General features: G+C 34.2%; 1 protein-coding gene and 1 pseudogene across 3 annotated transcripts; one reads left to right on the top strand and one right to left on the bottom strand.

Moving 5' to 3' along the window:
* Positions 1-163: 163 nt before the first annotated feature.
* Positions 164-4,937, top strand: LOC105802084 (D-aminoacyl-tRNA deacylase). 3 transcript variants are annotated; one of them, XR_001136104.2, is made up of 10 exons: positions 164-338; positions 430-610; positions 691-833; positions 1,354-1,417; positions 1,545-1,597; positions 2,465-2,520; positions 2,976-3,050; positions 3,609-3,797; positions 4,311-4,465; positions 4,628-4,937. XR_001136104.2 is itself a non-coding variant. In XM_012633526.2 (9 exons), exons 1-9 carry the CDS (start codon positions 237-239, stop codon positions 4,402-4,404), a joined length of 957 nt encoding a protein of 318 aa, XP_012488980.1. In that variant the 5' UTR covers positions 164-236; the 3' UTR covers positions 4,405-4,519. The 3 variants fall into 3 exon arrangements, 1 of the variants encoding a protein (XP_012488980.1); XR_001136103.2 differs by having other exon boundaries at positions 4,613-4,937; XM_012633526.2 differs by lacking the exon at positions 4,628-4,937 and having other exon boundaries at positions 4,311-4,519.
* Positions 4,938-9,113: 4,176 nt separating this feature from the next.
* Positions 9,114-10,662, bottom strand: LOC105802085 (dof zinc finger protein DOF5.4-like; annotated as a pseudogene).
* Between the last annotated feature and the right edge of the window lie 845 nt (positions 10,663-11,507).

The raw sequence follows: 11,507 nt of genomic DNA, 5'->3' as shown, positions 1-11,507 counted from the left end.
AATAAAAAGAATACATTTTGAAAAAGTATTAACTCAAAATTCTTTAAAAAAAATGATAGGTTATCACTTAAAAAAACATTCATGAATTGAGCTGGGGTTTGAAAATTTTCAATATTTGACAATTTAAAAAAAATAAAATTAAAAAGGTTAATTTATTTATTATATTGTTATGGCGGGTCAGTCCTGGAAAAAATAACGGCGCGCTAAGAAACCTTGACGGCTCGAGTGGCGAAGACATGGTGACACTGGTTGTGGCGACAAGCGCTGATCCGGCCTCCATCGGCCCGGCCTCTTCTCTCTTAGCTATGCCCGGCTGGCACCCCGGCCCCTCTCTCCAGGTTCAATCAATTTTCAGCCTTCCATTTTTCTCTAATCTCCTTTCGGTTATCTTCTTTAGTCTTGCATTTTGTCCCCGATATCACTCTTCAGGATGATGCGAGTTATACGAACAAGGAAGTGAGGCTTATAAAGCTCGACAAGCGACTCGTCGTAGAGAACCATCTGGACAAGCGTTGGGAGGAAGCCACCGGCGAGACTGTCGACGACGTCGTCTTTCTCAGCAAACATGTCGCTTCTTCTAATAGACCTGCCCTTACGATTCACCCCATAGGTCTTCATCTTTTTTCCCTTGATTTTTTTTCCCTGTTAGTATGGTGTTTATTTCCTCAAGCTTATAAAAGTGTTTTTTAGGCACGCCGCACCTTCGTGAAGGCGAGGCTTTGACTGCTGGCGGAAAGCCGGGATGGGCTGCACCACCTAACCCCCGGATTGGGCCGTGGTTTAGACTATTGAAGAACATCGCTAATTCACATAATTTAGTTCCTGAGTTTGAGGTAATTCAACGCAATACATTGTTATTGTACAATTGCATACATTGTTCTAGGAAATTAAGGCTTTATGATGATGATGGTATAAATGAAGCCGGCAAGAACCAGAAACTTATTTTAGTTGGTTGATGAAACCATGTTTAAGCGGTAGCATCTATCAAGCTTGGATTTCAAATCTTAGCATCTGTAGCCCTTCTCCTATTTCTCTGACTGCAACCTTCTTTGTACCAGGAAAAAGAAAAAAAATGGCTGGTCTCGGATAAAGAACATGGTTGAAAATGCTAAGATTGAAATCTAGACCTATTGCTAAAAGTGATTTCATAAACCGAATAGGCGAAGCTTCGAATTTAGTAAATTAGAGCTCCTAGTTAAGAGTTTTTAAAAGTTTTTATTGTTGTTTAGTCCACTGATGGACTTGGATAATTACAAATGTTGAGACTTCTGAATTACTTATAGGTGGTGTGCATTGCACAAGTTTTTTTTTTTTTTTCCTTTTCCTTTTTGATGTTGTTTGATCATGTTGTAGGTCACATTGGAGGCTACTCATCATGGTCCTGAAATCAATTCGCCAACCATGTTCGTGGAAATTGGTAAAACCTTGTTAACTTATGTTACTCTGGCTCTTCATTTTTCTTGAAGTACTCATGTTTGACACTTTTGTTTGATACATATTCAAACAGAAGTGGTTTTGAAATTCGGATTTATGCTTTCTCTTAGGTAGTACAGAAGAGTATTGGAAGAGACAGGATGCTGCACAAGCCATTGCTCTGGTGGGTATCTAAGTTGAACCAAATTGACTGCAATCAAGCATTAGAAAATGTAATGCAACTAACTTAATAAAAGCAAAATACTTGATTAAATTCTCGGTAAGAACTAAATGCTGCTTTTCTCACTTCTCAGTACTTATTGATAAGCATATTTGCAATGCTTATCATTTTTTATTTTTTTCAATATGATCATGTCAGTACTCACTACTCGGATTTGGATATGTGTCGGATATAGGTATGTGATCGACACAAGTATTTTCAATCATTTTAAGCTTTTCTATGCATTTGGAGGGTTATATCTCTATGTTCATGTTTGAAGAAACATTGGATATGGGTGTAAGACACAAGTACTTTAAGAAAAGAAAGAGTCGAAGTAGCATAGCTTGTTCATACTCACCATCATGAAATGCATGAGCATGCATAATTGAACTTACCAGAAGAAATTTCATTTGACCTTTATATCCAGCATGTTGCAGTCATTCCATAAGGTATGTTTTTATACCTTTGCTTCTCTTCTGAATTCACTTCATTAATATAACTTTGAGAAATGCTATCTTTTTATTTTTATTTTTATTTTGACAATAGCATCTATGTTGCTCCAATTCTTCATTTTTCGTGAAGCACCCATATCCGGCATTCATATGGAAATTTATATAGGGATATGATCTTCCAAAAACCTCCGAATACATCAAAAAACTTACAAAAAGAAAATGAACATACCTTTAGACACATACTCATATTCGATGCTCATATCGAAATCCGAATAACATAGATAATTTGCTCGATTTATGCACATGGGATGGTTTAGCATCAAGTAACCAAAGATTTTTGTTTATTTTGGACTGAATTTTAATAATGTGGCGTTTGAAGTTGGTGTGGGAAGGACTGGGTCTTGGAGAAAGAATTGCAGTTGGAAACTGGAGCAGGTATTTTCCTGCTAGCCATTTATTTTGTAATTTGCTTTGCATGATCTGATAGCGTTGACATCATTGTAAGATATCTTTTCTTTTTCCTTTTTTTTTTTAAATTTTTTCTTTATTTTATGAGAACTGTGTATTTAGACCTATCTATAGGTCAGGTCAGGCGACAATTTAGATTTTGTTTTTTCTTAAGCTCAAGCTATCTCAGAAGCCCATATCAGTATTTAAAATAATACTTTTACCATTATATTTTAATAATTTTGTTACAAACTGAAACTGTAATTAGGGTCGGGCTGGACCGGCTGAAATAAGAAAATCTCTATGGGAAGGAAAACAAAAGGACCTAAATTGGAAAGTGTTGTCATTCCACCTAAATTTTGCATTAGTTTAATTTCGATTAACCACATACTCTGAAATTCACTTGCTGTTTCTGCTGTTCATTAAAGAGTATGATGATGCAGGGACAATGATAGAAACAAAATCCTTCTTGGTATAGGCGGTGGTCACTACGTACCTAGGCATATGGATATTGTTCGGTAAGTTACTACACAAATTTTCTAGTATCACCTAATGTTGTGTTATTCAGGTCGTTTTTTTTTTTTTTTTTGAGGTAGAAATGACTTACTGACCTTCAATGGTCCTCCATATATTTCAAAAAACTTAGAAAAAGTTGAAACACCTGTGTTTGACTCTCCCACTTGAGTCTAAGTAGCATAGTTATAACACTAGTTTTAATTTAGATTTTATTGGGCATTCTGAAGTTGTATTCATTTTTACTGTTTACTGTGTTGACCACCTATTTTACTTGCATTTATAGGTGGGTATTGGATACGGATACGTGTCCAATATGGGTATTACTCAACTTATTATAAGTTTTTTAATATATTTGGAGAATCATATCTCCATGCCCATGTCCGAATTTGTGGCAGAGACTCGACTGGTACTGAAGAGAAACTGAGCAATCAGAGCAACATAGTTGTCAACTAGCGCTTGACGTTAAAATTCATATAGCCCATTTCGGAAACTGTTTCGTGTTTTCAGCATGATCCCTAAATGAAAAGCTCTGTAAATTATTCCGGGTTCAAAATTTTCAGGAAAGATGGTGTTTGGATAGGCCATATGCTGCCTGGGTATTCTCTATTGATGGAAGATCCTAGAGAAGCAAAATCACCAACAAATTCAACTGTTGTTGGTGGAACTTGGAGAGAAACAATCAGAGTTGCATTTGAGACCACCAAATTGGCTTTCCCTGGAGGAGAAGTTCTAGCACATCTAGATCACAAGTGAGTTAATCTGTATATTACTCCGACTTTTCATATTTGTTAGGTAAAAGAATCATAGAGGCCCATGTACTACGAGTCAGATTGCATTTTGTACCATCTACTAAAAAAAATGGTCAAATTATTCCCTATACATTAGATCAAAGAGAAAATTAGTATTTTTTGTTAAAAATTTCATTCATTTGTACTGTTAAAAACCGGCATGCGTGACGAAATAGTTAGACAGTGACACATGATGTGCCATGTGCACCTCATGTTGAGGTGCAGAAATCAGTTTTTAACAATAGAAATGGATGTAATTTTTAAAAGGGCCAATTTGTTCTTTGATCCAACATATAAGGATTAGTTTACTCATTTTTTAATAGAATAAATAAAATGTAATTTAACTTCTAGTATAGGTTTACCCACATATTCAGAAACGGGTACGAGGATATGGTCCTCTAAAGTCCCACCAAATATGTGGAGAAAACTTGGGGAAAAAATATACTAAATACTGCTACATTTTGGTGGATTCAGGAGTTTTAAGGGGTGGCAAAGAAATGCAATTATAAGGTTCTTAACTGAACAGAACATAAAGATTGGCAAACCGAGTGACTTCTGTCCTTGTTAATTGCTGTCTATGGCTTATTCTTGTAACTATACATTATTGGAAGTGTGGCGACTACATCCAGGTAATCTCCTATGGAGGTTTTAACTAATTTCAGGTGACTTAGTTGAGTTCATAATTGCTGAACCCACAAGTTCTGAAAACCCCAAATAAAGGGTGACCTCAATTTGGCAACTAAAATTGACTCAACGATTGCGTAAATTAAAATCAGTGCTACAAATTTAAGGTTCAATGACCAACGGCCAGAAAGCAAAGGAGCGAGTCAAGGACCCACCACCATGTGGCCAACATTCGAGGTGCTAACTTTCAGTCGCGATCCATGCCAGTGGCCATGCTAAGGCAATCTTGGGTCCATCGTCAATGAATCTTTAACATGATCCATTCACCTATCAACGCAAGGAGATGAGCAAACCAGAAGAAACCTTGATTGGCTGATCTGAAAGATATTTGGGTAATGAATTATCTAATAGTTAACCTTTGATTTGATCAGTAAAACTGTAAAACAGTTTTTTTAAGGAAAATCGTTCTATGCAAAATACCATAAATCAAATTAATAAAGATAGGACTATTAAAATCTGAGCTAACAGGCTTGGCTCATGGAATCTATAATACTGTCAATATCAAGTTCATAAGCAATAAATGAGGAAGGAGCATCGCATTTTGAATGGTTTGCTTATAATAAGATCATTCAAGTTAGAGAATGAGTTGCCTAATTAGCATCTTGACTAGTCGAACAGAAGGAAAAATGTTGAAATTAATCCTTCAGCATCACAAGTACTAATCAACAATCCCAATTTTGACACATCATTTGACAGACGTGACAAAGCATTTGTTATTTGGATCATTGTGATTTTACTACCCAAAGAAAGCAGAAATTTGCTACATAAGAAACTCTGTATTATAATAGAAACAGTGAAATGAACTAGTAATGACTAATAATTTCCTCTAATATCATGTATACCCCAAGCTAAACATAATCTATTGTTTACAGTATCGATTCTTCTAATATTAGTACCCATTAGTCTCAAAATTTCACCTCTTCAATTCTGTTTAGCCCCTCTTCCTCTGTCATTTGAACTGCTGTAAAACGTCTATTATTTCGTTCCTTCCAGATCCAGTAAATACAAGCATTCCATCCAAGCTTCAAAAGAATAGTTATTAATGCCTCCCTTTTAATCTCCTCATTGCCCACATCAATTCATGCTGCCAATTTCCAGCTTGCCTTGCAATTGACAGAGCTGCAAAATTCCTTCCCAAATTACTTTAGAGAACCTGCAACCAAAAAACAGATGGTCCCTAGTTTCTTGCTCTCAAAGCACAATTTGCATCTTCCATCAATATTCATCCCTTTCTGAATAAACCTTGCTTTTATAGGAAGTCGATCCTGTATAGCTAGTCAAGATATCACAAAATGGGAACCAAAGCAACCTACTCCATGGAACCTTTTCACTTCTTTCCCTTATCCCATACCAGATCCTACTAGCCATTTGATTCTGCCCAGAGAGATCCCAAATTCCTGATTGATCAATATATCTAGGTGCCAAATCCCTTCAAAAGTTTCCTCCAATGCCAGCTTCTGTTTGATTTCATTGGGATTTGCATCAAAGACTCTCCTTTTACCACATATGCCTCAACCCAAGCAATCCACAAAGAGCCTGCTTGAGTAAGGATAAGCCATATATGCTGTAGTATACTTGCCTTCTTCCAGCTCTCCAAATCTCTCAGACCCAATCCTCCTTCAATAATCACAAGTACTTGACTATCCGATTCAATAATCACATCATCTAATCGCAATGATTTTAACCATGAGAGAACCTCCCTGATAGCAAACACTTCAACTAAACAAGGACTATATAAAAAAGCTTTTTCAAACCCAGAGAAGCATTTAATCTCACGGCCGTGACTATCTCGGATAATAGCAACAAGCTCTACTATATTATCTCGATCCAATCTCGAAGCATCAACATTACATTTTAGCATCTCGGAAGGAGGAGACCGCCAACGAATTTAAAACTTAGTTGTTCATGTATTTCATATGAATTATTAGTGTATCGAAACGTATATATATATATAAAAAAAAACTTAAATATGATTATGACTCAATTACGAAACCTAAAGAGTACAAATAAAAATGCTATATTGTTGTAAGAGGTTAACATATAGGGAAAGGATCATTCATGTAAAATAGAGTTAATTGAGATTTAAAAAAAAAAAAACCATTAGTAATGGTAGATGTCAGCTGGAAAACTTTCACTTACCACCGGCCCTATGCCTCTATCAGCGGCGGCATTTGGTGGTCCAGCCTAATATCTAGACATGAGACCCTTCCTAATAGCCTGGTTGATTGATGAAAATAACCCCCTAATTTTAGACTTCGTAGACAAGGCAACCTCCTTCAAGGTTGTACCTATGTGTTTGAAATACAGGTGTCCTTGAATCATATTTGACTTCTCTTTCTATTATTTAAAATTAATGAAATGGTTTTTATTATTTAATTTTAATTCCCACTGTGTCGAATTTATCCGAATTTGAAAACCTATTGTTCAAAGGCTCAATTAGTGGATAAGTTTAATTTGAAATTGTTACAATTCAAGTTTTTATTCTTTTTTGCAATGGGCCACATCTAATTTTATCTCTTCTGATGTTAACATACTTACTTTGAGGTATCATTAAAAAAATAAAATATATAATTTATATTAAGGTATTGAAACAAATAACGTTTTATCAATAACCAATTTAATAGATTCTAAATCACTCGATCAAACAATCCAACATACTCTTTTTCATTTTTATCTTTTATCCAAAATCTCTCTAAATTGAAATAATAATAATAATCAAACAAACCATGACAACTTGGATATGCTTAAAAGATAGAAAGGGTAGGGGATCACTCATGATCATAGTTCAGAATCTGGTGCATGACTCATATGGGGCGGTGAGACTTAGACTTCGGACCACATGCCTTTGGACCCCACCTCCGTCACCACTTTGCTACTAACCACCAGCACTACCCACCTAAATTGGGCCCTCATTTTACCATGTCGTCATCATCAAAATTAAACCTACTAAATTCGTATATTTGTATCATGTTTATATATTTTTCTCCTATCATAAATATGTTTTAATAATTTTTATATATTTATATATGTTTTTACCTGACTCTACTTGTATCATCTTTTTCATTATTTTTTACCACATTGATTAAGTACAAACTATTAAAAGTATTTTTATATAGCTTTATTTATTGTTTTTGTTGGGCAATTGGGTCATAGGCCATATGGCAGTCAATAAAACATCAACAATGTTGTGTCGTTCGGGTTGAAAATAAGCCACGCCATGGCTAAACAAGGAAAACGGTAATGATAATTACAACGGCGGGCGGTGTTTATTATTATTATCTTCATGAAAATTGACGGATGTGTACGGACAGCAAGCAAGGTAGTTACTTGCTATTCCTATAAATAGACTGTTGGTCAGTTAGGGTGTGGGTCCCATTAAGGTAGTGAGTAGTGACTGGTTCCACGATCCATTATGATTCCACGTGGCTATTGTTATACAATATACACCTTGGATTCTCTTAATTCCCTGGCCCATGTGTTTTTAACCTAATAAATCCATTACTTAAAAATAATTGAATTTCCTTTTTCTTTATGTCATCGATGTTTTACTATTTATAAAAATTAATCACTTTGAAATTTTGTTGTCCATCCTAATAGACAATGTAATTTATAGGATTAGGGACGAACTTTGAGATTGAATTTTGGAGAGTTTAATTAAAAATTTTAAAAATTAATGAGATTTTAAAAATACGGGTCTAGCTAATTAATTTTTTAGAAAATTTTGAGATTAATGAAATTTTTAATATTTTAAGAGAGTTTAATTAATTTTCTAATAAAATTAAAAGGTATAATTATAATTTTCAAAATTTGATGATCTATAAATAGTTTCTAAAACATAATATACCATTTAATAATTTTATTTTTTAATCACATCAAATTTAAAGTATAAATAAATAATATTAATACCAAATATAAACCTGATTGGTAATTTAAGTACGGTATAATATCTAAAACTATTATATAACAATTTAAAATGAAAAATTTACTTTCAATATCTTAAATAATTATTCTAATATTTAAAATAGCTTATATTTATAATGTTCAAAACATGAATCTTTATACTATTTATATATTGGGAGGATAAAAAAATTATCTTCAAAGAAACTTTTGAATGCCATCAAGAAGGTGGCTACCGATTAGACGTGGAAAACACGAAATCTACAATGCTGGATTGGCATGCATATATGTGTGTATATATCACTTAAGCTCACCTAATGAGTTAAACACTTTTAATTAAATTAAATTGATCATTTATTTAGTTTAATAGCAGATGACGTAATTGTGTCATGATGTCAATCTAAGTGCGCACACTCAGCTTCTCCATCGCAAAACAAATGCACAATGCTACAAGACAAAACCTACCAATCAAATATACGAAATCAAATGCTAAAAAACCGAAATTTACTTCCATGTCTAAATGTCAATTGGTATTGAATAATCGCATTGTATCTTAATTATGCTTAAAATTAAGTAAAATAAAGTTTTAAATAAGAAAATAACATGATATTTTACTGCACAAGAACTCGTATTATCTTGTGTTGATAATTATACTTATTTCAATCGAATTTAACCTCAATAACATTTAACAAAGTATTTTTCACTAATAATTTTGATTAATTTAATTGACAACCCATCTTAAACAATAAAAGAATATTTACAAGAACTAAGGGAAAAACTCGAGAAGATCAAACGGAAACACCATTCAGAATCACCCAAATAAAACTTAAGTATTAAAAGAAAAAATTCAAGAAAAAGTCAAATTCATATATATATCAATATAACTCTTTTCAAATTAAAAAAAAAAGAAGAAGCTTTGGGGTTTTCTTTGAATTTTTTTTCCTCATTTTCTTTTTGTTTTTCCCAAGAGCTCTCTTTTTCTTTTCTTTTTTTCATTTTTAGTAAATGAATAATTTAAGGTGAAAAAAAAAGGAAAAAGAGTGAGCAATAATTTACGGGGGATAGAGAGTTGGATGATCTTCATCAGTCCACTGACCAATATGTTTGATCAACGGTGCTCGGAAGACCAAACAATCCTTGATCTTCACTCCCTTCCCAATCCAACGGCTGAAATCCACTATCCAATTTAATATTCAAATTTGATTGCTCAATCTGCACCGTCTGATCAAGCAATCCCTTTGTGATTTCCTCCCCTCCCATGCTCATCGTCATTTGTTGCGGCTGCCACTGCCCTGGCCTATTTAATACAGTCCCGAAATCAAACGACAGTGTTTCATTGTTTGGTGAAGTAATCAAGTTCGTTAAACTACCAATCTCCGCAAAAATCCCGCCATCCGATCCTTGTTCTAGCAATCCTGGCTCCAACCCTAAATTATTAGGGTTTCCATAAAACGTAGAGCGAGATGTAATTGCCGACGCCGCCTCCGTTGTGCCGACTAAAGAACTGTTATTTTTGCTGTTGCTATTATTGTTATTATTGTTCGTCACTGCCACCTTACAATTTGCTGCATTAAGGCTCGAGCTCTCAGTACTAGAATGAGAATCTGCTTTACGTTGATCGCTGTTTTGGTGTTGCCGTTGTTGTTGCTCCGGATGTGGCAGTGCAGATACGACGGTGGCGGAAACGGTGGTTTCGGAAGAAGGTTTGGTTTTGGAGCGTTTGGCTTTGCGGCAACCACCGCCAACGGGGACGTTACGGAGGACGCCTCCTTTTGTCCAGTAACGACGGCAGTTCTTGCAGAAATAACGTGGCTGAGAGAGGTTGTAGTTATTGTAGTAACAAAACTTCGTGTTGGAAGAGTCGCAGCGGGGACACTTAAGTGCTTGGTGGTGTGCTCGTAACTTTCTGTCTCCTCCCCCTCCGTCGTCGCCGCCGCCGTTAAACAAACGGCCACCTTCGATCAAGTGGATGTCTTGCATTTACCAACAATTTTCGCTCCAAAATTCGAAAAAAAAGAAGAAGAGAGAATTTGTTAGAAGATCGGGTGAAAAAAAAGCATAGAAGAAGTTTTTGAAGACTGACAAATATCTATTTTCAAAGCTTCTAGTAACCAGACTAAATGCAATTACAGAATTAGCCCTATTTGAAAACAAAATTACGAAAATAGTGGTATAGGGCTGTGAAAGTACAAGATTGACCTTAGGAAAATGAATGATGGGATTGACTGTATGGATGATTAGATCTGGAAAATGGAATTAGAAAAATGTACGGATATATAGATTGGGAGAGTTGTATAGGACACGTGGAGGGTAGAGAAGAGGAGGGCATTGATGTCTTCACAATCAGGTGGCGTTATCGAGATGTCGGCCACACCTCAGTTTATTTTCTGCTGGATAATCTTAGTGTTAGTACGACTGGTCTAAAGGTTGCCACGTTGAATAATGTTATTGGTTACTATTTTAGTATATTGTTTTTAATAAGGTTGAGTAAACTGTTTTTTTTTCTTTTAATAATCTTATTATATATTTTTTATTATATCAGTTCTTTTTTTATATAAAGTCTAAAATTATTCATAATCTTTTATCAACTCATAAATAAAAGGAGAATCTGCTTCAGCGAATTTGAACCTACGTCCTCTTGTAGTGATAATAATTTTTATTATGTCGAGTTATGACTTAATCGGTTTGAATAAACTAATTTTAAATTATAAATATTGAGAGAATATTAGTATTATATATAATTTTAAAAAATTTCTAGAAAAGCAAAATCCAAAAGAAAAACTAGTATAAATATATTACAAAACTAACTGAAAATGGAGCCTTCAATTACACCTACGCATACAAGATTATAGTCTTGAGTTCTTTTAAGGTTGCTATGGATTAAAAGTTTAATATAATATTTGGTATTTAAATTTGATATTTTTTTAATTTAGTATCTAAATTTTTTAGGTTTAAATTGATACATGAACTTGACATTTTTTTAATTTAGTACATAAGCTTTTTTAGATTCAAATTGGTACCTAAATTTATTAAATATTATGCAAAGTACGCAGAACACTAAGTGTTAAAATTTTGTTTGTTATTCTACAA

Source organism: Gossypium raimondii, chromosome 11 (assembly GCF_025698545.1).
Source record: "Gossypium raimondii isolate GPD5lz chromosome 11, ASM2569854v1, whole genome shotgun sequence".
Lineage (NCBI taxonomy): Eukaryota > Viridiplantae > Streptophyta > Magnoliopsida > Malvales > Malvaceae > Gossypium > Gossypium raimondii.
The sequence above is the reverse complement of the archived record's forward strand: the minus strand, read 5'-3'. Positions and strand labels throughout refer to the sequence as shown.

Excerpts from the sequence above, each read along its gene's own strand:
- LOC105802084 (XM_012633526.2), top strand. The coding sequence starts at position 237 with ATGGTGACACTGGTTGTGGCGACAAGCGCTGATCCGGCCTCCATCGGC. Across the intron at positions 1,598-2,464 it reads CTGCACAAGCCATTGCTCTG|TTGGTGTGGGAAGGACTGGG; the intron begins GTGGGTATCTAA and ends TGGCGTTTGAAG. Across the intron at positions 2,521-2,975 it reads GCAGTTGGAAACTGGAGCAG|GGACAATGATAGAAACAAAA; the intron begins GTATTTTCCTGC and ends ATGATGATGCAG.